The sequence below is a fragment of the Caloenas nicobarica genome, chromosome 8 (genome assembly GCF_036013445.1).
Source record: "Caloenas nicobarica isolate bCalNic1 chromosome 8, bCalNic1.hap1, whole genome shotgun sequence".
In the NCBI taxonomy this organism is placed as follows: domain Eukaryota; kingdom Metazoa; phylum Chordata; class Aves; order Columbiformes; family Columbidae; genus Caloenas; species Caloenas nicobarica.
This window is the reverse complement of record NC_088252.1, coordinates 11,266,540-11,292,634: the sequence shown is the minus strand read 5'-3', so window position 1 is coordinate 11,292,634 and position 26,095 is coordinate 11,266,540. Positions and strand designations below refer to the sequence as shown.

Below are 26,095 nucleotides of genomic sequence, written 5' to 3'. Positions count from 1 at the left end.
TGTCAAATAGTTTTAACTAAAGCTTAGATCACAAAAATTCAAGAGTGACCAAGTTGTTTTACGGAGATTCACAAAACAGAAAGGTTGGAGTTTAGTTGTGCGTGGTTGGTTTTGGTTTGCGGGTTTGTTTTTGTTGTTGTTGGTTTGGGTTGTTTGTTTTGGGGTTTTTTTGGGTGCGTGTTTGTTTTGGCGTTGTTTTGTTTGTGGTTGGTTGGTTTTTGTTCGATTGGGGTTTTTTGTTTGTTTTCTATATTCGAAGGCAAAGCGCAGACAATGTTGGAGTGGTGCAGGAGCGTGGTTATCGGGACACGCCTTGGACCTGACCCTGCAAGGTGCAGAGTTAGTTATAATGCTGTAGTATTATGCTGATTATCAGAGAATATGTGATTATTTTATATTGCCTAATGGTCACACTTTATTCTGCATCCTATAAGATAATGAGGGTTTGTGTCAGACCAGAAAGTAGATGGTAGATCCACTTGGAATGGGTTTGCTGCACACTGCCTTTGGTTGTGCTGAACCACTGTTCCATGTCAGGGCAGGAGAGAACTGCCTGTAGGTATGCATCCACTTCCTTGCCACCTTTTCCATTCTCTAGAACAAATGAAACTGTCACAAAAGACACTGACTGCACCCAAGGTGATTTTCTAAATTGATTTGTGGCTACATACTCTGCATGTCTAACACAAGATTTAAAAGGAGATTTGCCAAGCCAGTGCTGAGTAATTTAGAAAGCACCACCTTGAAGTTCTCATCCCATCTCTGTTTTTCCTCCAGCAGCCTGACAATCCTGTCCCTGTCCCTCTGCAGCAGAGCCCGCTGTGCAGGCAGGAACTCCATCGGAGCTGTAGAACGAGCTGCCAGGGAAAAGAGGGAACACCTCTGATAGGAGAAGCACTAACTTGTCCCATCCCTTTGTTGCCTTTTCTTCCACTTTCTCTGTGTAGCTTTGGGTATTTAAATATTTTTGATCTATCCTTTATTCTGTTTTTGTTGTCTCCTGGAGTCTTATCCTCACCATGCCTTTCTGTGGGACTGTCTTTTCTGTTCCCAACTCAATTTTTTTTTTTTGATTCTGCTGCTCCTTTCTCTACTATAGATCTCAACCATCTTCCTTCCTGGCATGCCTCCTTTTTCCCTGTGGTCCTGGGCAGCAGTTTCTACTGTTAGGTTTTAGGCTTGATCCCTCTTTCCTCCTGTCCATCTCACGTGGGCTGGTGCAAAAGTTCAGGTGGAGTGTGGGGAGAAAATAATACAATTCTGGGTAAATTCTTCAGCATACTGTACAATTATCAGTTTGCATTTTACACTCCATAGCAGGAAGCACTGGAAATTCTGACATTGCATCATTTTTCTTGTTGTAGGTGTGTACCTTATCAATAATTGTATGTATTTCATGCATCCTGTTGCCTTTTAAAATGTCACGTTGTGTTTAATTGAATCAATAAAAGTTCTGCATTGAGTAAATCACACAGTTATTCTGGTCTATTTGACAACATAGCTAAGCCCTTCAGTATAGTCTTTGTTCAGGTCTGATTCCCTTATTTAAGGGAAATTGATATATTAAGAAAAATTTCAAAAGATTAATGCAAAAACAGCAAGAAGTTTTTTAGAAAATAAAAGCTACAAGAAGATGATGAGATGACTGAGCAAATTCATTGTGGAAGGGAAAATGAGACTGGTGAGCAGTTATTGTCCTATTAATATATTCCTTAATGTTGTTTAGAGGTTAAAGATACTTAAAGGCAGAAGAAGAAGTAGAAGTCTTCTGCTGCAACAAGGGAGAATAAAAGGAGTAGGAAAAATATATTTACAATGGAGGGCTTAGGTAATGAAACAGGATGCAAGCAAAAAAATGCATAATTAATGTCCATGGAGAAAGTCAGGCCTAAACTGAGTAGTGTCTTTTGAGGCAGTAGTGATATAATTTAATGATGCTTCCTACCAAGAAGAGGAGAATCAGTAAAGCATGTGAAATTGCTGTGAGCCCCCTCCTCCATCTTGTGTGATTCAGTGTATTTGATTTTAAAGGGAAATTGTGCTTCAAAATGTGGAAACATATGACTCTGACTTTCCTTTGAGAATTGTGCACCCAGCTATAAAAGAGAAGAATATGTTCCTTAGCCCAAAGAACTCCCTCAGGTCTTTCTTAGTTCTCTAGCCTTCTTGAGTCTAAGTAGCTGTAGTAATTCTATTGTTGTTGTTTGTGTTTTTTTCTCTTTAGGCTTGTAAATACTACAGTTCCCAGTGGCATGTTGTGAACTACAAATATGAACAGTATTCAGAAGACTTTCGACACTTACCACAGTAAGATCTAGCAAAAGTTCTTTTCTTTTTTTTTTTTCTGTTAGATTTGTGTCATTTTGCTGACCTTTGTCCATATTTGCACTTTCCTTTGTCTTACATGCTCTGCTTGTTTTACTGTATTTATAATGCCTTGCATTTTTAAAAAGGGGAAGAAAAGGTCCTTTAGCAAAAGTTCAAGACTCTGCAGAATTCACTAGTATCAACAAATTCTTATTAGTGCTGATTCAAACCCTTAGAAGCATGTTTGCTTATCCAAAGCACAGTTGATACAGGAAAGCTGGCTTTCCCTCTTTCTTAATAATTCATAAATGTCACTCACCTTTAACTGGGATTAATTATCCTTTTAGTTACCCTGTGTAACAGAGGAGTAAGACTTCACGTAGTGCTTTATAGCTGCACTGTACAGAAGAACTGGCTGGATGTGTCCAGCAGGCGCTGGTGCAGCACTGGTGAACAGGGCTGCAGACATGCAGGTGTCTGGGGAAGCAAGCAGCCCTTCTGTGTTCTGAGGCAGAACATTAAAATAAGTGTAAGGGTGCTAGGAGGTGAAGGAATAAGTTCCTTGACTTGTGTGGAAAGAAATTAAGAATTTGGTGGTCATTCCTTCAGTTTCCACCCATACTCCTGTCTCTGGCAGGTTTGTATTTTGTGCCCTGAGGACTGTTTTAGGGAACAGTGAATTAAATCACTGAATTCCAAAACGAGCTGTGTTGCTACGTCCTTTCCTGGAATTTGAGGCATTAAAATCATTGGACTAGATGAAGAAGCTTGTTATGTGCACATAACACAGGAATGGGTGCTCAAGGCTTGGATTGGAAGGAAGCTGGTACTAACTAAGGGTATTGTTGTGGGAGTCAATAAACTGATTCTCGTGGTCCCTTTAGATCCTGTGTTCCGTGGGTTTTGTGCTGCAAGCCTTCCCTCAGATCTGCTTTTTCTCTCATATGTTGGTATTTTATGAACAGCGAATATGGTAGTACAAAAAGCCATTAAGAGCAGTTTTGCTAATCAGAGATTATAAACATACCTTAAGTGCCCAGTGTACTGATTGTTTTAGAAAATTAATGCATTTAGTGCTCAAGAAAAATGTCTTCCATTTAATCCTAAGCATCTTCACTCTTATGAAATATGCATTTGATAGGCATGGCTGCATTGCTCTGCATGAAAGTACATTTTAGCTGATTACATACATCCTCTTCTGCAAAGGTTATTTTAATATGGTGCTTTAATATGATTTATTTTAATGAGTTCATGCTCCAGGGATGTTATGGTGTCTCACATTTTTTCCTTCCTTTTTTTCCCCCTTGCATAGAGGATTATAACAGTATTTTATGTGCAATACCAGATCTGACTGTGACTAAAGTACTTCCATTCACTGAGAGTGTGCTGTACCTTCCCATGGGCTTTCCCATTTAGAAACACACGAATTGGGGCTTAGCAGCCTTCAGCAATGCTGAAGGACTTCATATGTGCATGTTGATGCCAGGCTGTGCTGTTTCATGCAGTCATACAACATGTCAAGTAATGGCTCTATGGTGTAGCAGATTTTTATTAGATATTGAAGTTATTCTTTCTGAATACTGACCCTTTTTGATTGGGAAGCAGCTGCAACATGATGCCAACCACCTAGGGCAGGCAGCAAGGACTCAATGTGTCCATGGTGCGATTCCATTGAAGTAGTGCTGTGGCACCAGGGAAGAGCCCAAGGACACGTGCACAACACCACGAACAAAAATGTTTAGCAATGGCTTTAGTTTTTCTCTGAGTGTGTTCCTCCTATGAGATTTTTCTCAGGTCTCCCTACCCATTAAATTCCTCTCTGTGAGTTCTCACTACCTCTTTTTACACTGTTTTTTGTACTTTGTGCTGGTGTGTTCTTGCTGCTTGAGCACGTGGAAGGGTGGAGGAAGAACAGAGGTCGCATAGTGTGTGCTGTGGTGACAGTGTGTCTGGAAACAAAAATAGTCATTAGCAAAATTTTTGCTGTCGTTTATAGAAAACCTGGAACATGTGGTAGATATTTCAGGTCTGGTCCCTTGGAATTCCACATATTCATACGGGTCTGAAGAGGCAATAGGCAGAGAAAAAGAGGGTATATCAAACAGGACTATGTCCTTACCAGGCTTTATCTGCCTGCCCTGGAATGATGAGGAGCATGCTGAAAAGGATTCCCCTCCGAGGAAGGAAAAACTTCTATGGAGAATGACACAGGTCTGAGTGGATGGCTGTTCCGTGGGTGGTCAGCGAGATCTGACACCTGAAGCAGTGGTCTGTCCTTTTCTGTCCCTTTTGAAGCTCTGCTGGGAGGACAGTAGGATTTCCTTTTTCCGAAGAAACTCACCATGTACCCGGGCTTGTGGAAGGGCTGTGGATTGGTGGGACAGGGTTACCTCTGAAATGGCAGAGCGGGGCAGAGCTGCTGTGTCAGATGATGAGGGGTCACACCCCTCTAACCCAGCAGATTTCTGACTCGTCCTTCCCCTCCCCAGTAGCATCAAGGGCATTAGCTTTGGGGTTTTATTTTGAGGTTTTTTTCAGTAGCTGCCTAACTTGTCCTGTTACTGGTCCTCCAGCAAATGTGTGCAGTGGTGTTACCTGTCCTTGTGTGGCCAGAAAGCATTGGTCAAGCTGCGTGTGCATCACCCAGGAATGCTGCCGTGCACTTTTGGCTTTTAATAATGAACAAGCCAATAGATTTTTTTGTCTAAATATGTGAAGGCTTGAATGGTGTTTCCTGTAAAAGGTGGGATTTGCCTTGAGATTTTTGGTTTGAGGTTCTTTTGGGTGGGAGTGTTTGTGTAAGATTTTTTTTTTTTTTTAACAGCTGCCCTTCATTGCACTGGAAAACCTTCAATGGATTTCCATCACAAATATTCTGAATATTAATGCTTTCACAGACGTCAAAGATGTCAATAGATTGCAATTGTTCCTTTTATTCAAAATATTAATCAATTGTTTACATTAAATAAACACCAAAACCAGAACAAACTAGGACAGAATAAAACACTCTCATGTTCTGTGTACACTTGGTTCTCCTGGCTCTGCTGAAATGCCGACTTTGGTGGCTGTGGGGTGGTCGCATCATGAGAACGTGGACTTTGAAATGGGCAAAGCGAAGAGGAGATAGATATTGCTTATTACTCTGATCCTCCTAATCTGCGACTTGTGCATGAATGAATAGGAAATGAAAAGGGTCAAAGTTACCACTTTTTTTTTTTTTTTTTAATTAGTGAACTTTAGCCCACAATGTTAAGTATCGCTAAGTGGAGAGAGGAAGCTAGCTTAGGAGTGTGTGGTTTCTCAACTTCTGTTTGGATTTGCTTTCTTGCACGATACCGAGTAGTGTTCCTCTGTTCCCATTCTCAGGCTGGGCAGACAAAAGCAAGTTCTGGAAAAGTCCTGCTTCCTGATAAATGATGGCTTTTAGCATGACAACTTTTGTAGGTTTTTGTATGATAACTGAAGATTTCCAAGATGAGATTTGTAATCTTCTGGACTTCAAAAATTATGTTGGTATTTCTCAGGCTGCAGAAAAAACAATTTTTTAAGAAATATCTTTGAATTTTTAGCATATGTATTTGGCTGTTATTTAAGGTTTAATTCTGCAACATGTGAAGTACTCTGGGCCTAAGTACAATTACTTATGTGCTTAAAAATAACGAAGTGCTAAAGTGCTTTTCTTTTTCATATTCGGTTTTGGTTTTAAGTCCACAATATGAAGATCTTAAATGGCACTACATCAAAAAGACACCTGGGTATTTTTAAAAATTACTCTAGGTCTGTGCTCATCATACTGGATAGTAAAAATATCTTGAAGTATTGAAGAAATGTGGAAGCTTTAAGTTGAATATTCCAATAGTCTTCTTGGTCAGAAAAATCTACTAAAGAGTTCATTCTCATTCATTTATCAGCCTTTAAATGGGATATCTCTTTGGAAATTGTTTGGGTTTTATTGCCTGTTGTGGTGGAAGAGCAGTGAAGAGAACAAGAAGTGGTATTTCATTGTTTGTGTAGAACTGTCACAACTTCATAGTTTTGAAAAGTAATATATATGTGGCTTAAGAAAACAGCTGTATTTTGAAACTACAGTGATTTTTTTTAAAGGAGGTAATAGGATCCCAGCAACAGTTGTACTGAAGATGCCATGGGGGCTCAGGATGGTTGCCTCCCTGAAATTGCAGGTACACAATTATTTAAAAAAAAGAAAAAAAATTAAAGACTTTTTCCTCCTCTCCCAGAAATGAATGTAGACCAGAGAAACTGCCATCACATTCCTTTGAAATCGATCATGAAGATGTGGATAAGGATGAAGTATGTATTCTGGGTTTTGGTGGGTTTTTTTCCCCTGGGGAAGAGGTTTTTTTGCTTTAGTATCAAATAAAGAATGATAATGGAGCCTCGTTATCACCTATAAAAAAATTTCATATTTTAAATAACTCCGAATTTTGTGGAGCAGCTTTGTCTCTTGTGTCATCATGTGCACAGCAGGCATATTACTAATATCTTATTTTAAAAGGTATGAAACAATGATTATTTGTTGTCAAGCAGATATTCACAAGTTACAGTATTCATTTGTCTTAGAATTCAAAAAACAAGTCCATGCAATATTAATCATGTCTTTCATACAGGATACAACATCCCACTCATCTTCAAAAGGTGGTGGTGGTGGAGGAGGAGGAGGATTAGCAGCAGGAGTTTACAAGTCTGGATGGCTTTATAAAGGGAATTTCAACAGCACTGTGAACAATAGCATTACTGTTCGGGTAAGGGGACAACATTATTCTTTATTTCATTGGGATTTATATCCCCCATAGAGGCACACTTGTTTGCCGTTGTTATTTAGCTGTTTATGTCTCAGGTTTGATTACATTGCTTTAAATGATAGTAAAGTAATATTGCAGCTGTCTGCAAAATGCTGTGACTGAAGTGCAGTGAGGAGTTGCCTATTATTTAAACCCTGTGAATAAAGTATCAGTGAAAATAATTTGCAGTACAACAATTGTCATTCTCTTTTTTTTGCCCTCCACTTCAGTCATTCAAAAAGCGTTACTTCCAGCTGACACAGTTGTCGGATAACTCATATATTATGAATTTTTATAAAGACGAAAAAATATCAAAGGAGCCAAAGGGATGTATTTTCTTGGATTCTTGTACAGGAGTCGTACAGGTAAGTTTCAGTTTATTTCATTGTATTATTTGGGTGTCAGATAAATTTAAAAAGGCAAGTTGAAGAACACATACATTAATGGAATAGCAGTCTCAGCAGTTTTATGAAATGAAAACACCATTAGTTTTGCTCTTTGAATTCGTGCAAGTGCTCAGACTGACAGGTTACAAAAACCACAGTTGGATTATGGTAGCAATCACACAAATGCTCTTTGCCCACGGCACATATGAGAAAAAATATCGTAAAGTGTTTCTTTTCACTGAAATTATTTTCTTAGCTGCCAGATTTTACCTCATGCTTACTAAGAGCATGTTTGCTTGTTGTGGGTTAAAGAGACTCAGGTTACAAAGCATTGGTTCTTGGGCAGGTGGTAAATTTATCCTGTATCCTGAGCCTCCTTGAAGATCATCACTTTTGGAGGTGATAGAGAGTCTTAATGTCAGCAGGTAGGGCAGAACCTTATTGTTTGTTGTGGCTTGGAAAAATAAATAGCCAGAAATGTCTGATTCTACTGTTGTTGTTGTTGTTCCTCTTAAGATTGAGTTCTTAGCTTCCTTCCCTCCCCCCCACCCCTGCTATTCCTTTCCTCTAATTCTAGTAACATATTTATTTTTTCATTTTTGCTTTTTTTGCTTTTTCTTTTGTCTTTTTTGTCTTTTTCCTATTCCAAACAAGAGGTTACTCTGAATAATATCTTGCTGTGGTTGGTCTAGCCCCATGTGTCACTAAATAAGGAAATTCTTTTTTTTTTTTTTTTTTTTAGCTATACTGCATTCTTTAGGACTTAATCAGTAGAGATTGGCAACAATGCTAGTGCAGACTGATTTGAGGGTTGCTTTGAAAGAAACCTTTCAGGTAATGCAAGGGAAGACCCCTGATAAATATAAGCTTTTGTTGGTTGGGAAGTCTCCTTCATCCCTAAACAGACCCTTTGAAGCAAGAAGAATAATCAGTGAGTAATTTACTGTGGCAACAAATATTTGCTGCCAGCCCCCTGCAGAACCTCATTCCTGCATGCAGGAAAGTACCCGGCTCTGTAGGGAATGGCCGTTTCCCCTGTGTAGCTCAAAAGGGTGTTTCTTTTTTCAAACAGGTACAGGACAGGATGGAGAAAAATATGTAGAAGGGCAATGATGTTTGCCTCTGTCAGTCCATTGACTTGAAAGACCCTCACAGATAGCATGAACAGTAGCAGGTGCCATACAGGGGATTCTTTTATAGAAATCCTGTTTAGAAATTACTGCTTGCTCCTGCTTGCTGGCAGTGTGTGCTTTCTTTTAAGATGGGTCTCAGCCAGAGCTCTAGTTAAGCCCTGAATGTCCCTGAGTGTCCCTGTACCTGTTTCAGGTACAGATTGAATGCTCTCCCAAAGGATGCCTGTTCTGCTGTGTTGTTTCTGATGACATTCTGTAATAGCAGGAATGTCTTGACCGCAAGATTTCTGGCCTTTTTTACTAACCTCTGACAGAAAAAAAAAAAAAAAAAAAAAAGGCTCAAGAAACCTTTGGAATCTCTCTCCTGCATTTTGACAGCTGCCTTCTAAATCTACAGTGTACCTGCAAATTGTGCCAAATTCCTTGAACCATATGTTCTCCTGTCACCTACCCCCAGACAATAGTTTTCGTGATTGTTCTTTGATTGACATTTAGAATGGGATGCACAAATTTGTGAGCTGTCTTCACTAGCAAGAAATGAGGGTCTTAGCCAAGGGGGCAATAGGGCAAGTATCGTCAGTTATCCAAGTCTGCGAGGAACTTAGAATCATAGGGCTGAGAAACAAAACCTGGCTTAGAGTTTCCATAAACAGGAAGACTATAGAATGTGGAGAGAGTTGGGTAAAACTGAAGATTTAGAGGAAAACCGTGATGTGAAAGTTCTGATTTAATGAGTTTTAATACCACTATAAAATATTTAACTCTCTATGAATGACTTTGAGCTCCTGTTTGATAGAGGTTGAGTATCTAAATTGTATTAAACATCCTGGGGAAATCATCTCCAGATAAAATACAAAATACTTCCAAAACAATTGTGTTATTTTGGAACAACAACCCTGCAGGCATTAGACTTAGCCTGATGTTTCATTTATAGCTCATCCATAGTTTTGTTTTGAATCTTGTGTTATTTCCTTCTGGAAGAAATTTTAAACTTGAAATGAAGTGTTGAAGTCAACCTCAAGGTCCACGTACCATATGGAAGGACTTATAGAGAAGCAAACTGAGAAATGGTACTTTTTCTTTTTTTTTTTTTTTTTTTTTTTTCCCCTCCCCCTGTTAACTGATCAGGAAGAAAATAGTTGGCTTTAGATTTGAAACAAAGACTTTGCTGTAGATCTCATCTGCTTGCCAGAAGTCTGAAGTGCAGATGGGAAAGTGGATATTGAAGTTTTCCTGCCCTGATGTTCTTAAGATTCAGCATGCATGATGTATTAGATAATGTCTAATAGTGTTACAGTACCTGATGTAAAGATCTTGGCCATATTTGTAGGGCAAAAGTACATATTATAGTATAGACAAGAAGTGCATTCATTTTTAATGCTCTTTGTACTTTCTGAAGAAAAATTGAAACGTAGCATCTTTCTTTATAGATTGTGCATAAATTGGTACATAATCCACTTATACAAATAATCTATCTTTTTTGAATGGCCACCACCTAAGATTCTTGGCATATTTTTGTTCAGCTTCTAGCTCTTGGTCAAGCCATCATGTTATATCAGTAAAACCAGGTTTCAGTTAAATTTTAGTCCTTGTTTTACATTAGTTTGAATGTGTACAGTGATTGGAGGATCAAGAAAAACATTGGACACATGAGAACCAAATCCTACAAAACCCAACCCTATTCTTACCGTATGTTGGGTGAATTAGAATTTATATCCCTGGAAGAATATTCACCTCAATGAAGTACGTGAGAGGAAAACTATTTCCTACCAAGAGAATTTCCAGTAGCAGAACTGAAAAATAACACCCAAGCACGCACGTGCATAGATACAATCCCAAGTCAGTTTGAAAAGCCAAGATTTGACCGACTCTGTTGACCTGAGTAGCTCCAGAAGTTGTTCAGTCTTAACCGATTTCTGAGCTGGGTAGCGACGTGTAATATAAAGACTGGAGCAAGTGATTAACAACAGATTGGGTAGTAATCTTCTAAATCATCTCTGCTGCTGGAAAAAAAATGCTCATGGAACTTTATTCTTGGGTTCTTGGTCTCTGCCTCTGCTAATCAGTATCAGATTTTGCCTCTGTTCCTCTTAAATAAAAATATCATTGTCATCTCTCAGTTCTGGGGTTGAATTGTTCTTCATTTGTCAGCATCGCTTCAAGGTTAGATGGATCAACAAAGTGAAAGCAATTTTCTGGAATACTGAAAACAAAACAGTGGCACTGGTGTCCATAGTCAGTGGTTGTAGAAGTCTGAAGTATTAGCAGGGAGGATGCATCAGTGCTCCTTTAGACTTTAGCAAGGAGGAGAGACAATTGATGCAACTGCTTCCATAAGACTGAGATAAAAGCCTGACTAATGTGATATGTTTGAGGATTGAAGCAGTTTATATTAGTTCACATCACTTTCTTTAGTTTTATTGAGCTGTTTCAGTAACTAAGCACCTGTTAATTCTTATGAGAAATTGATGGATTAACCATCTGCTGCAGGTAAAATCTGGTGACACAGAACAGGTCTCAGAATTCTGTTGCCACTATACTGGACATTGGTTCTTATTCTATATTTGAAAAGGGTAGCATTGCAATGACTGAACAGCACTATGCCTCACTCTTCTCGAGAGATTTACTGGTTAATCTCTAAGTTTATAATCCTATCATCTTTCCAAAAAAAATGCAAAAAGAATGAAATTATGTAGAAACGTTCTCATCGGAACCACAATGTTTCTACTGTCATTAGATGCTCAGAAATTGTTACCTTTATGTAGCTTGTTAGCAACATCTATAAGTATCTTGAAACAAAATATTTTCTAAATTGTTCACAATTAGCTTTGACCTATTCAGGCCCAAGCTCAGCAGTCAGGGATGGAATAGTCTTTGGCCACATGCGGTCTTTGCTTCCTTGCGAGTTTGAATTTGGTGAACTCAGTTCTGTTCCCACTGACGAAGTGTTCATATGACTTAGCACTACTTAATATCTTTTTGAGTGTCTGGTGTGCTGGTAAGGTGTAGGAGACTTGAGCTTTAGAGATGTTCTCTTCAGACAACGACGACTCATGTAGCAATGCTGTACTTCACCATCAGAGGTCTTTCGTTATTCCACTTGGGAGGTGTTCCCTACTATAGTTTGAAGTGTTATTGTCTATAGTCTTAGATTTCTATGGCTAAATAGAAGACATATATTTGACACAGAAGATCTTAGATGCACAAAGACCCAGCAGTAAATTGACATAAATTTACATTAATAGCACACCGCTTGGATTTTCTTTAAAGCCGCTGAATTTTGCTTAAATGTTATTTTTATGGAGTGGCCATATACAAGTCTATCTCATGCATGTTTTTTCCAGTACTTTTTTATAATTAGTTCTAGTGTTTATTTTTCTTTTCCTTTTGTTGCAACAGAATAACAGGCTTAGGAAACATGCCTTTGAGTTGAAAATGAATGACCTCACATACTTTGTGCTGGCAGCTGAAAATGAGCAGGATATGGATGACTGGATTTTCACTCTCAACAAAATCCTGCAAATAAATCCAGAGGGAACCATTCAGGAGAGGAAAAGTGCAGATCTCACTGATCTGAAACTTGGTAAGAGTGAATAGTCTCTTGCATTGTTTTTTGGATTTTTTTTTTTAAATGAAATGCAAAGAATTACACCTTCAGATATCACTGTGAAATCATTTTAACTACCTGAGTCTGTAATGGATTCTGTACCTATTGATTTCTAACGAAGCAGCACCAGTCTTTTGGCAATCACTGAACAACGTCAGCACACTCCACACAGATCATTTCCAAAAGGCTGTGAGGGGAGGTAAAGCTGCTCCCCACAAAGTCAGCAGGAGCAATGTGGCTCTGCTTTGCGTATGCAGCTCATTTTCAAATGTAGTCCTCTCTATCAATGGTCTTGCTAGTACTTTGTGGTTTACTGTCTTGGGAGTCTGAAGGTTTTAAAGAGTTTTATGCTGGAGAGAGGTTAGATCAGTTTTTTCCAGTGTTTTGTTTTCTTTAAAAATCTGGAGCTAATAACTAAAAAAAAAAGAAAAAAAATTCCCAGCTGTGCTATATTGCTCTTTCCCTGGAAGCTTACTGACTTTTCATTTCTTGCTGTTGTGAGTTTGCGTATCAGTATACTTTCACTGTGGAAGAAAGAATTGGATGCCCTGTTATACTGCAGTCTTCATGTGGCAGTAATTCATTCCTCCACATAATAAATCCATGTTCAGTTTGGATGAACACCAGCTGAAATTCTAAGACTGAAAACACTTGCAACCTTAATACAGATTTGAACTGTTTGTGCTCTGAGCTGAATCAAAACTTTGAATCCACATGTATCTGAGTCTTGGGGAAGTTCAGAGCTAACTGAAGGTTTTAACCTGGTATTTATAATAAATTCTGATTTTAGAGGGACAGGATGCTCTTCATGTAGCCCAAGATGTTTTTATAATTTGGAGGCACAAGAGACTTGCACTTCAGAATCGGAGAAGTACTTCTGAAAATCCCACCCATAAGGGATATTAATGAAACAGGAAGAAATATGTGCATAAAAGGTCAAAGACATAAGGCTAACAGAAAACAGAAGTCTTTACTGGTAAAAACCCTGATAACAAGCAAGAGGAATGTGCTATGGAGTTAACTTGTCGAAAGGCATGATGTTTTCTTGGGGGAAGAGCCCTTAATGGCTGCCATGACTTATTTCACGTTGTGCTGAGTTATCTAGTGAAAGCAGAACAGTCCCTGATGAAGTAAGTAAAGAAAAGGGGTTGCTGCGTAGTGCTTTTCCTCTGGATCCATGAATTTGCAGCTCATGGAGTCCGCACTGCTGCCCTCCCCTTCCCAGGGAGTGGGTAAGGTCCTGCCTGCCTCACTGAAGGCTCCCTTTACTGGTAGTCGAAAGCCTTGTGGTTGATACAAACACTCCGTGTTGCCTCTGAAGGGACCAAGAGAGCAAAGAAGGTGTCTTTGTGGGCATGAAGGTTTGTCATGGGTGAACATGTCAGATGTTTCACTGGATGGAGTCAGGCCTCCTGTTCTAAAGCTTAAATGCAGACTAAGTTACAGTAAGCACCAGTGGGAGATGAGGTTGAGGCAGACAGAGGTTTACATTAGTATCTCTTCCATTTGTTAGCCTGATGATAGTAAAGGGAATAAAAATAAGTAGCATGGGAGAGATTTTTTTTTTTTTACACACGATGGTAATAGCAAGTATAATAAAAACATTTGCATTTTTTTTTCTTCTTTTCAAGACCCTGCAGAAGTTTCAATGAATTATGACTGCTCTCAAGATGAGACTGATTCTTCAGAGAACACCTTGCACCCAGACTTTGCAAAAGTAATGGATATTATATTTATCTTTACAAGCTTAGTGGAAAGTGCTACCTAGGTGAAAAATGCCAGCCGATAGATGATCATTAATACTGTGAAAAGTTTGAAAATATAGCACAGCCTATTGTGATTGTTAGAGCCATGACAAATGACAGAAATAATTTTCTTTCTGAACAGCTGATGGCTTTGTTTAAATCAGAAAAGCTGCGCTGGATGTAAAGAAATTATGTGCTCCCTAGATTTAGACCTGTGAAGTCAGTAAGGGTCTGGTCCCTGCAGTTATCTGTGAAATAGTTACTCTTTTTAACTGCATTTCAGAAGAGTTTGGTCTTTGGAGAGCCAAGTTTTCCTATATGACCTGTAATATCATTGAAAGATGCATGTAGTATCAGGAGAGGGCGTTTTGTCCTCTGGATCTCATAAACTGCTTCATGTGCATGAGATAATTGTAGATGGTGCTAAGAAGCTTTGTGATGAAAAGTTGGATTGGAAAATCTTTCACTGCTTAAATGAATGTATAATCTGTTTGTAATCCTTTGTCAGTGAGCTATTATAGATACTATCTATCTACACAGCCAAACGCTATTTGAGGATGTTACTCCCACAGATTTGAACTGAAAGCTGTATAGGCCGATGAGGACGGAATTTGTTCTACGTTTTACTGTAGTTTGCATTTATGTATATGGAGTGGTCACCTAGAATTTAAAATAAAATAAATAAATAAAAGCAAAACAACTAACCAACTAGATAAATTGTAATTGAGTGTATGTATTGGGGACAACAGTAGTATCTGATCATCTTGTCTGTGGGTAGATACTTTCTAAGGGTTTAGTTAATGCAGATATGTCAAAGGTATCTTAAAGATATCTCAAAGACCACTGGTGGCCTGCAAGGCTAAAATAGCCATTCTCCGTGTTATGTGATACTTGTATTGACCTTTACACGGTTAATTCCCGTTTCCCCTGCCCTTGCTCTGTAGGCCTGGCTGCAGCAGTGGTCTGTGGCCATGTCCATAGCAGGTTAATCTCTTCATCCCATCTCTGCCTAACGCAGTCCGCCAGGGACACATGGACCAGCTTCTGCAAGTCAGCCCGTGGGTGAGGCATGTTAGGAAGTCAACACAGAGCTCTTAGTCTTGAGGTGCTGCTTCTGCTTATTACTCAGGTGTGTCAGCAATATCATGCTATTGTGAAAAACACAAAACGTTGAAAGAGACCTGAACAAGAGCGTAGCCTGTACCATGTCTGCTAAGATTTGTACTCAGTCTTGGGCAACCAGGAAGGTTGTGGACTCTGTTAATAGTTCAGACATTGAAAAATAAAGTTAGGAAAAACAAAGTGCAAAGAAAGACTGAAAGAATTGTGCATGTTTAGACTGAGAAAAAAGGTTTCAAAGGTATCACGAGGGTTCTGTAAGGGGAAGGGAATGTGTAGAGTGTACTTCACACATTGGATGAATGGATTTGAAGAACGGGGGAAAAATTATCAAAGTTAGACATAAGGATACATTTTAAAAGGCAGGGTAGGAAAGCACTAGGTGGCTTCGGGAAGTTGTTGAGTTGGTTTTATCAGCTTATTATTAACTTAGGCATGTGTCCATCAGAAATAAAATGGGTGTGACTGATCCTGCCTTGTGGCAGAAGGATGGATGGGGAGAGGACCCACAGCCTCATCTCTGGGTGACACACTGCAGTCAGTGTTCCTGCCCCCTGGAGCTGCTCTTCCCTGCTCCCCTTTCTACACAAGTGGTTTTCTGTGGGGCTGGTTCTCTTTTTTTTTCCTCAATTTTGGAATTCCTAAAGTGATTTTAGGACAGCAGTCCACTGTTTTTGATATCTTACACAGTGGATTCTTTAGTAACGTATATGAACTTGAATTACTTAATTGATCTATTTTGGGGGTTACTTAGAAGTGTATCATGGCCTGAAAAATCCCTGCTTCACAAGCATGTAACCTTCAGAGGGTACTTGAAGGTGCTTTGGGATAACTGCTGCAGAAATGAGAAGTGTTGTTACAAGTGAAACATTGATTATTCATTTAGAAGTCTAACAACTCCATGGATTTCTGTTCTTGTGCAGAAAACTAATTTATTGTCTGTTACCACAGTACATCACAGAAACAGAAGAAACGGTGAAAGCCTCTCGAAATACAGAGCGACTAAATCTTTTCTCTTTGGATCCTGATGTAGCAGTAAGTGAATAATTTTTTTGTTTCGAGTTCTCAGATGCTCTGAGCTAACCGGGTTAGCTCAGCCACCAGGGTGGTTTGGAGTTCAGCAAGCAACTGGGTACACCCAAGAGTTCAGCTCGGAAGGGTGAGGGCAGCTGTCTCTAGTCCATTGACCATTCTGTATAGACTCTACCCATATCTGATCACAGAATAGCTCAGGATGGAAATGACCTCTGGAGGTCATCTAGTCCAGTGTAACTGGGCTTTGAGTCATTAAAGCAAACTGAAAACATCACAGGAGCAGAACGTTCTCTTGGAATGGGACTGTTATAAGAACAGTGTGTTTGTTGTTATTCGTTACACTGAATTTGACTACAAAAAAGTGAATGGATGTAAAAAGTAGTGGGGAGGTACAGCTGGAGGTACCAGAGGCCATCTATGTGAAAAGAAAGGTTAGCTGGAAATATAGGAAGCACAGGTTGCTTTTCTTTTTATCTTCAGCTTGCTTATCATTTCGTGTCACAGAGTTCATGATTCAAACAATCTTATTCCTTGCACTGAAAGTACATCTGTTGGTGGTTTAACTGGAAACTAGATTTTAATTAAAAAGAACGCTTCATTAAAGTTTGGATCAGTATCTATTCAAACTTGAACCTGTTGTCAATCAACTGTAGTGCTATTATTAAAAATATTAACTGAATTGAAATAGTGGTGTGAAGTATAAGGGGAAAAGAGAAGAAAAGTCTGAAATCTAATCCTAAAATGTGGTGTTATAGCCTGAAAATATGACGCTGTTTAATCTATAGGAGGAAATTAAAAGCTAAAGTTTCAGAAGCAGTAAATAAACAAGAAAAAACTATATTCTAAAATTATAGGAAACCTAACTTGGGTCCCTAATTCTGCCTCTGACATTGTGTATGTCCTCAGGCAATCTTTTTGCTTTGCTTCCTCATCTATAAATTAGGAATAACACTTGTGTACTATGGTAATGTGACAATATCAGCAGTGACTTTTTGAGGTTTTCAGTTCCTTCAGTGATTGTCAAGACCTTAAAAAGCATACTTAGTTTTGGAATGCCATGCTTTTCCCGTGCATAACAAATTGCCCAACTTATTTCAGTCATTGAATCCTCAGAAAAAGGAGTTTCCAGGGGCAAACTCGGTGGTCAAACCATTTGAAGAAAAGCCTGCAAAGAGGATCCTGATAACTTGCAAATCCCTCAGTTTGAATCTCCAGGCCTGTGTTACTGAAAATGAAAATGATCCTTCAACAAACGTAAGCTTTAGTTATTTCCCTGTGATTTTTCTCTTTCTTTATTTATTTTTTTCCTTTTTTTTTTTCTTTCTTTCTGTGCACTTGTTGCTTTGGAAAGAGAAGATAAAAGGCAAGCTGTATCATGCACACATACTGCATTCACTCCTCCTCTGACCATTCCTTTGGATGGAATAATGAAACTGATGAACTTCTCAATAAATAATAATTTTGAAGCTGATTTAGATTGCAGACTTTTAGCTACAGTTCAATGGGGAATTAAATATGTTAAAATCCTTGGCAAACAGTTGCTGTAAGAACAACAAATTTAACATGCAAAGACCTGTGTAAGGTGGCAACTGAATATCTATTGGTGAACCATTTTTTTTGTTTTTTAGAGAGAGACCAGGAACCAAGCAGATTAAATTACGGAAGAAGAGAAGGCAAAATAGAAAGTACTGGATGCTTCATCTATTGGAAAAGCCCAGCTAAAAATAGGACAAAACATAAGATTGTGCTTATTCTTACTTTAAGAAAAAGGGGCAGGGAAAAGCAAGATGTAGCTGTCAGTCCGTAGCTTTTAGTTCTCCTCTGAAGCAGGAAAGTTTTGAGAAATTAGTGTCCTGGCAATTCAACTTCCATATGTTACATAGGAGAAATTGATTTTTTTTTTTCTTTTTTCTTTTTTTTTTTGCCCCCCCTCTCTCTCTCATTTGAAGATGACCTCTATAGTGAGTGCATATTCAGCGTGATGTAATCAATACTTTTTTTGGCAGACTGGAATAACTGTTTAAATAAAGTCATGATAACTGTACCAAGGGCATGCAATAATTCACTACAGGGGCTGAAAAAGCACTGAATGTTTTAACTGCCATGTATTGTTCCTTTTCTCCAAAGATAAGATTCTGATTTCTGGACAGCTCAGAAAGTGTTTTTCTGAGACTATTTTATTTCATCGGAACTATGGAGGCTCTTTGGAGGTTACTTACAGTCATAGGACTTAATGCCCTTGTACTAGACGGTAGAATGAGTGGGTGCTGTCAGAGCCATTTGAATGCTCTTAGTTTCCTAGCAAAATGGAACACATGTTCCCCACAGCATAATACACCCACGTATTTGTGCTTGTACCAGTAAACATTTTTCATGTAGTTACATTTGTCATCTTTGTGCCGCATTTCTGACGATCCTTGGAAAGCCCACTTTCTTTTATAATGACTCTAGATCTACGTTTTTAAAATCCTGTAACGTGTTTCTCTGGGGCTCTATTCATTTACTCTAATAATTGTCTGTGACAAATAGATTAGGTTTTTTTTATACTACAATTTTCTAACTTAGCTTCCAATTACTGTTCTAGCGTATTGCTAACAAGCTACCTTTAGAAGTCCCTAAAATCACATGGTGGGAAAGTAACTTCAGCAGGGGTGTTTGTGAGCATGTATTTTAAATGAATCTCAGAATTTGTAAATAATATTTATTTCCTTTCTTTTTTTCTAGTTGCAGGAATCTATTAGAAGATAGAGTTTTACCCCCCTGTTCTCAGTTACTGCTATATTATATTTTTACTATATTTTCTCCAGGTAGAGCCTTTCTTTGTGAGTGTGGCGCTGTATGACATCAGGGATGGCAGGAAGATCTCTGCTGATTTTCATGTGGATCTGAACCACACGCTGGTTAGACAGATGATTTCAGGTTCTTCGTTTTCATTAGAAAATGGCACTGTTGAAAATACAGACTCAAATGAAATGGAAGAACCACAGGTCAAGGGGTTCCCAGAAGAATGGCTGAAATACCCAAAACAGGTATTCCACATCTGACTTGCATGACTTAATGACTTGTGTGACTTGTTTTAGTTCAGCAGTAGTATTCATCTTCATCAGAAAATTTATCTCTACTACCACTGGGTTTTGTTTTCAAGAATACTCTCTTTTTGTGTATCATTGGTACTTGTATACAGGTGCTTGATTTCTGAGCTCCCTGTATAGGCTTTAAAACCATTTACAATCAAAATTTGGAAAAAGTTGGTGTCTGTCATTTGTTCACCTCTCCCAAACCATCCAAACAAAATTGCAACTTAAAGCTACACTTAGGTGCTGCATTAATCTCATTGTTGCTGTTGCTGTAAGCCTTACCCCCAAAACCCACACGTTATCTTTTCTTCCCTAGGTCATTCCCCGGAGGTGTGACTGATTTAGGCAAGCATTTAAGTACCATCCCGGAGGAACAGTTAGGTTAGGTGATGCTAACGTCTTGACTCGAGTCAGTGTGTTTGCAAGGTGCTGCATGTGCACATGCTTACTTCAGCACTAGCACAAACATTTTGTGTTCTGTCTGGCTGTATTGAATACGTTGAGATAATAATCCTCAATAATCCTCTCTGAATTTGGTTTGTAAGTGTTTCTAACAGAGAACACTGGCAGTATTTCATTTCTCCAGTATTGCTATATACTTTTAAACTGTTCTCTCTTTTATCTACAGGCTCTCTTCTCCATAAGTAATCCTCATTCTGAGATTGTGTTAGTGGCAAAAATAGAAAAGGTGCTTACGGGAAACATTGCCAGCAGTGCTGAACCTTACATTAAGAATCCTGATTCTTTTAAGGTAATGTAACAGGACAATCAGTTCCTCCTTTGTCCGCTTCAGCCTTTTGGAAGCTGAAGACATTGCAAATTGTGCTCACAGAGCTCAGCAGTGTGCGGCTGCTGAACAGGACAAGCTCACAGGAGGCCCGCACCTAAGAAAGCAAATGTCCAAGCTCCATTGACTGAATGAATGCATTTTGTACTATTTTTGTCTGCGACATACAAAGCCATTTGTGGTGCATTCCTATGCTAGTTATGTCTTAACAGAGTGAAATTCTTTTTCAGCAATCTTTTAGAAATTACGAGGTAGTGCGCCTCATCTGTGAGCAAAGTTGTTTCTCTCTGAGAACGGGCGGTGCATCTGCATTGAGTATATCACAGAAAACTGGAATCATAGCTGTAACTAACACAGTTCTGATGGAAGGGATGGTGAAGGGGTTTAATTCGTCAGCAGCATCATATTCATCCGCGATGTCTTTGCTGTCCACCCAGAACCTTTTCTTATGGGCAGTATCAGTTTAAATTATTTTGGGGACACTATAACCTCTCCAGCAGAGAAGTACTTGGGTGTGCTCTGTGTTGCATTTCATATATTATAATGGTATTGATGAAATAATTAATATTTTAATTTTTTTATAGTGTGCACAGAAGGTATTAAAATCCAATAAACAGTTTTGCAGCAAGCTGGGGAAATACCGTATGCCATTTGCTTGGTCAGTGAGGTATGTATTAGTTCTTTTTTATAATTTTATAAGCATCTTATAGCTTATTCTGCTCTTGGACTCGTATGCTTTTATTCTTTTCACTTTTTCTGCCTGAAGCTAATCAAAACTTTCTGTGTGGTTTAGGACCCCAGAAGATCCTGCAGCTTTATTATTTCATTGCCCTATTTTTCACACAGCTGAACGTTGGTTACTTTTTCATTAAATGTTACTGTGGTGAAGTATTTTCTTCAGGTATGTAGCAAAGTTGCCAGGGAGTAGCAAAGGTGACTGACAGAATATCAATTTATCATGAGCTCCACCAATGATTTTGTACTAAAAACTACCAGAGAGATTTCAAGGTCACAGGTCTCACAAGAATTTTCTACAAAGATAATTATGGTCTGAAATAGAGTTGCAATGACCACCTAAAATATAAGGGTACAAGTCTGAGTTCTTGTTATGATGCCTGTCAGGTTTTAGGAAAAATCTAACCAAGCATTTTGGATGTTATGGTCCCCCTAAAACATTGACTTGAGGGTGATCCTGAGGGTTTATGCTTCAGTTACTCTTGCATTTTTAGTGGTTAGTAGGTGACAGAGAGCTGTTATTTTCTTGTTTGGCAGATCAGTTGGATTTTACTGTAGGTCAGTGCAGTGGCAGTAATGGATTTTTGTTCTTTCTCTCTCTCCTCTTGGATAATTTCTTGCGGGTCCCACCCACAAGACTGAGGCACCCCTGTGCCACTTGATCGCCTTCTGCCAAATTAAGTCACAAAACCAGATACGGCTTTCTTCTTTTCGTTTTTCCTTCAAGTTTCTGTGTAATTCCCTTCTCTGTCCTCTGCGTTTTTAGCTTCAGAGTCTTCTGTAATTTCCTCAGCTTGCTGCTGCCTTGGGATGAGAGCACTCCCTGAGTGATGCTCTCCTGTGTGTGCCTGTGACAGCTCTCACTTCTTTCTGCCATGCACAGAGCAGGGAATATAAAATTTTATATTCCCTATAAAAAGGAAAGCCATCGATTGCTGAACGGCAAGCATTCCTTCTCCTCTGTGGCTTCTGTCCTGACCGTGGCAGGCCAGGTGGAGAGCTGCTTGAAGCTGCAGGGAGGAAGGAGGGGAGAGTGCCAGGTGAAAAAGTCACATTGTGGCATTGGCCATGACCATAAGGCATGGCTGTGTGTCTGCATGCTCCTGGTGTGGAGGTGCAGAGCACTACAAGTGCACAGGTTCCACTGCCACGTGTAGAGGGAAGCTTATGATTTTAGAATATGGTGTTTAGATGGCAAAGGAGAAAACACACAGTAAGAGTTCATTTATTTTTTATTGACATACATTTTTGTCAATATCCAGTAGGAACAGAAGTAGATGCGTGCACAAGAGAAAGGCAAATAAGTGTTCTGATCTGTCATCGCAAGCTCAAGGATATTCATTAATATTTACTACTTCTGTGTAGCCAAAAGACCATTCATCAAAATTTAATTGATGGGTGTCTCTTGGGTTGACAGAGCTGCTTTTAGCATGTAATGGACTGTACAATGGGAAAAGGTGCAGGCTTGGCATCAGACTGACTTAAGGCTTTTTATTAACTCTGTCCTGCCCGTCTGTGGCCGTAACATCAGTGATATGTCCTGGGCCTCAGTCGTTGCTGTAGCTGCCTTTAGGTGGCATGACAATTTTAACTAGTTCAGGGTCTGGCTAGTCAGTCCCGCGTGTGGAGGAGGCAAAAGCATTCTTTTGCATCTTCAGCAAATCTTATCTTGGAGCGTTTCTTGAAGAAAAAAAGAAAAAAAAAAAGGGGGGGGGCGGGGAATATTTCTTTCTTATTTTGAAGGTAGGGCATTTCCCTTTCACAGCGTCCTCTAGGTGGCAATCCCTGGTTGCCCTTTGGTGGGGAGGAGCAGGCAGGACAGAAGCCGGGTGCAGGCTGTGGGGCTGTGCTGGTGGGCAGGTGCTGGGCTGTGTTTGTGCAGCAGCTGCACCGCTCACCCGCGGTGCGTAGTGCTGTGCTCAGCCCAGGACTGGGGCTGCAGGTCCACACTTGCTCTGCCCAAGGCAAGTCTAACAGACGTGAGTGGAGTTTTACTTCTGTCCCTGTTGTAAGGTGGATAGAGCCTTAAATGCCTGTCAAGCTAGAATGCACCGAGAAAATGGTGCTTTTCAGAAGATTCTCCTCTCCTTTCAGTTCTGTGTCATTTTAGATATTTTATCATTAAAATACCAGTTGGCAACTCCTTGGTTATCTCATACAGAGTACTGTAACTCCGTAAATGTATTTTGTACTAATGGGCCACATTGATTTGGAGTAAGGAATAAAATCTTGATTAGATCAAGTTTGTCTAATAAATAGCGCTCCACCAGATTTAAATCTGTATCTGAGCTTTTTGAGTTCTGGTAATGGTATATGACAGCAGCAGCTTCCAGCCACCGCAGCCCTGTGCGCAGAAGCAGTTGCTGCTGCTTCACCCAACAGTATGTATTGGCTAAATCAACATGGATTTTTCTTTTTGGAATTCCATGCAGAATTGTTAATTGGCCCAGGCTGGAATGTGGCAAAGGACATAAGGTAGGAAGGGAGCTATAGAGCTCCGTTGAGAGGAGCTTGCTTGTGTGATGCTCAGTACAGGGGGTATGGGAACACCTGGGAGCCTGGGACTTCCTTGGGCTGTTTCCTTGAGACTTTTTGTCAGTGGAAAACCTTGGCTCGAGTCCCATACTTTTTCAGTTTCAGAGATGGCAATGACTTGTTTTACTTGGTATTCTCTCCAAAATTCTAGGCTTCTTTTTCAGTGTGCAGTCCAGTCTTATAAAATCGGATCAAAAAGACCTCCTCATCATACTGTACTTTTGCTTTCCCTAGGACAGGATCACATAATTCCTAAATAATTCCTAAATGTGTTTGCCTAACCAATATTTTTGGCTGTGATTTCCCACATATAAATTGAAATATATGCTTGTGGTGTTAGCAAATGCACAGCAAGTTTAACATTTTGCAGACTTTTTAAGTGTGAGTTATGCCGATGGCCTGCACCAGGAGCAGAGGACAGAGCTGGAGTTTGTGGACATCCCTCAGTTCCAGCAGGCAGTAGTTTTGGATGGCATCCTAATTCAGTGCTTCACTGCCCGTACCATTAAAAAGCTTTCCTCCCATCTGTAGAATTTATTACAGAAAATATACTTGGGTGTGCTTACCAGCTCTTAAACTTCGTCGTTATAAATCACCTTATGAGCTAACATAGTTTAAAAATCGTTGACCAAATACATCACGTGTATGAACTCGTTGGTATCAGTGATATTACACAAGGCATTTATTAGGTCACTGAGTCAAATTCTGCACTCATTTACATATGTTAATATATTAACATTACTCAGGACTCTCTTTGGTAAAACCAAAGTGTAATTTGGCCTTGTAAAATCTATTTCTATTTTCACAGCTTGAAAATAGAAGTTTCCACAGGAGGCTATTGCACTACAGGGGAAAAATGGTTTGGCTATGATAAATAGCAAAACCCTGGGTTTGGAAACGTATTTTCCAGTTATTTCATTCTGGCATTAAGCACACTCCTGGTTTTGTGTGGAAATTTCCCCCCCCCCCCCCTTAAAGCAGTTACAGATGACCACAGTGCGATTTTTCACGTGGACATTCAGCGAGCCAGAATCCTGACAGCTGAGTATTGTGCATGTGACTGAAACTCTTTAATTAGCTCGTGTGGCATCCAGTTCGTTAGCATCGTTCAAAAGCATGACTCAGGGTTCCTCCCTGATTCCCTGCTGGCGTTGGTGGGATCTGTTGTCTGTATTCTCTCGCAGGTGTAATTACTGTGTGTTAGCATTACAGTGTGTCAAATCCATCCATTCTCATATTCCTACTAGAACTGCCAAAGTTTGCAAATATATGACTGAGCTACGTATTGTAGATGTGGGGAAACTTCACTCGCAGCGATTAGTTTTTACACTGCTATTCCTTGAAACCTTCTCCACCCTCGTAAACATCACGTTATAGAGCCTAATATTTAAATCTTTCAACATCTTGTGCAGCTGCTGGTTTGGTTCTCAGCTGGCGTAGACTGATGGAGCTCAAGGTAGTGATACTGCACTGATTTGCTCTAGCTGCAGATCTCACACTGAATGTCTAACCCTGGAGATAAGCAATTTTTCCACAAATTGTAAGCCGCTACTTAAGAAGTAGCTTTTTTCAATGTTAAATTATGAACATTGTGTAGATTTTGCATGTTTAAAGAATTTTTATGATTGTGGGCTATTAGCTGACAATGTCACAACAGTAGAATCATAGAAACACTTTAAATATTGAGGTGATGTTTCAGTTTCTTCAGTGAAATCTGTTAATTTGTTTTCCCCTAATTTAACACTTTTAGAATCTCTTCAGGATTTTAGTTCTGTGAAATTTTTCTTATTAAAATATCTCTGGTAAATAAGTAACTAGCAGTAAGGAGTATGTTAGACAAATATTGGACTCCTGGATTGTAGGAGTGTTTTATTATGCTTCCTTTTCTTTGATGTGACAGTTGTCATTCTCAAATGCATTCAGTGTTTTCCTGTGACAAGGAGCACTCTTGCACCCAGCAGCCTGGAAGGATCTAGCAAAACATGGGGTTGTGGTTACTTAACTGCAGATGTAATACACATAATACTTGCTGCTCTGGCAATTCTTCAACTTTAATGAGCCAGGGGAATGGAGACACCAGTATGGTTTGACCAGCAGAAAGCCATCTAGCTCTTCCCTGAGTGCGTAAAACATACCTGTTTTTAAGAAGGTTTATCTTGTTTACAGTGGACATCTAAAAAGCTCTTGTAGTGGCAAGAGCGTTACATAACTGGAGTGTGGTGTGTAAGTTGGAGGGATAAAATAAGCCGTTTTGTATTGTGGAGACCTGGTTTCATGCCTTTAATTTTGTCCTAGGTGTATTATTTAGGCTGGGCTATGCTGCTGAAGTGACAAGGAGCACTTCTAGAGGTAGGGCCATGATACCCAGGGAGCACTGATGCATGGTGGGGGGGAGTGGATGTGGGTAGGAGGACGCTGTAAAGTCCTTCTGACTCCAAGCCAGAGGGGAAGAGGTGACACTGCTGTGTCCCTGAGCCGCCCAGGCAGCAGCGCTCAGCACCACAGACCTGGCGTGAGCTGCTTCCAGCACAGATCTGGGTCTTTTTCATTTTACACCATAAACATCCCCAGCCCTGCCTTGATAAGTTCACCCACACCCTGGTGTGCTGAGCTGTGGTTTGCTCGGTGTCAGAGCCTGCTCTGGGGTTGGTTAATGAGCTCCAGCAGAGCCCGGGTTTGCTCAGCATCACATTGCAGAGCCCGGTGGCATGGCGGGAATCACTCACTGAATGTTTTAGTCCTTGCTGCTCGTCTGGAGAAGGAAGCTGTGCTGAGTCCAAGAAACACCATAGTGTCACCAATACTGTAATAATTGTTAAATCTTTTT

The 26,095-nt window shown here is 39.7% G+C and overlaps 1 protein-coding gene across 3 annotated transcripts in view; it reads left to right on the top strand.

The window, feature by feature from the left end:
• Positions 1-26,095, top strand: part of DOCK10 (dedicator of cytokinesis 10) — a 156,667-nt gene that overhangs the window by 71,732 nt on the left and 58,840 nt on the right. For all 3 annotated transcript variants that reach the window (XM_065640258.1, XM_065640257.1, XM_065640259.1), the window contains exons 4-14: positions 2,225-2,307; positions 6,546-6,618; positions 6,936-7,070; positions 7,340-7,474; positions 12,028-12,211; positions 13,867-13,952; positions 16,051-16,134; positions 17,233-17,388; positions 18,942-19,163; positions 19,840-19,962; positions 20,583-20,665. In XM_065640258.1, the coding sequence (XP_065496330.1) occupies positions 2,225-2,307; positions 6,546-6,618; positions 6,936-7,070; positions 7,340-7,474; positions 12,028-12,211; positions 13,867-13,952; positions 16,051-16,134; positions 17,233-17,388; positions 18,942-19,163; positions 19,840-19,962; positions 20,583-20,665 (1,364 nt within the window). The remainder of the gene's footprint in view (positions 1-2,224; positions 2,308-6,545; positions 6,619-6,935; positions 7,071-7,339; positions 7,475-12,027; positions 12,212-13,866; positions 13,953-16,050; positions 16,135-17,232; positions 17,389-18,941; positions 19,164-19,839; positions 19,963-20,582; positions 20,666-26,095) is intronic.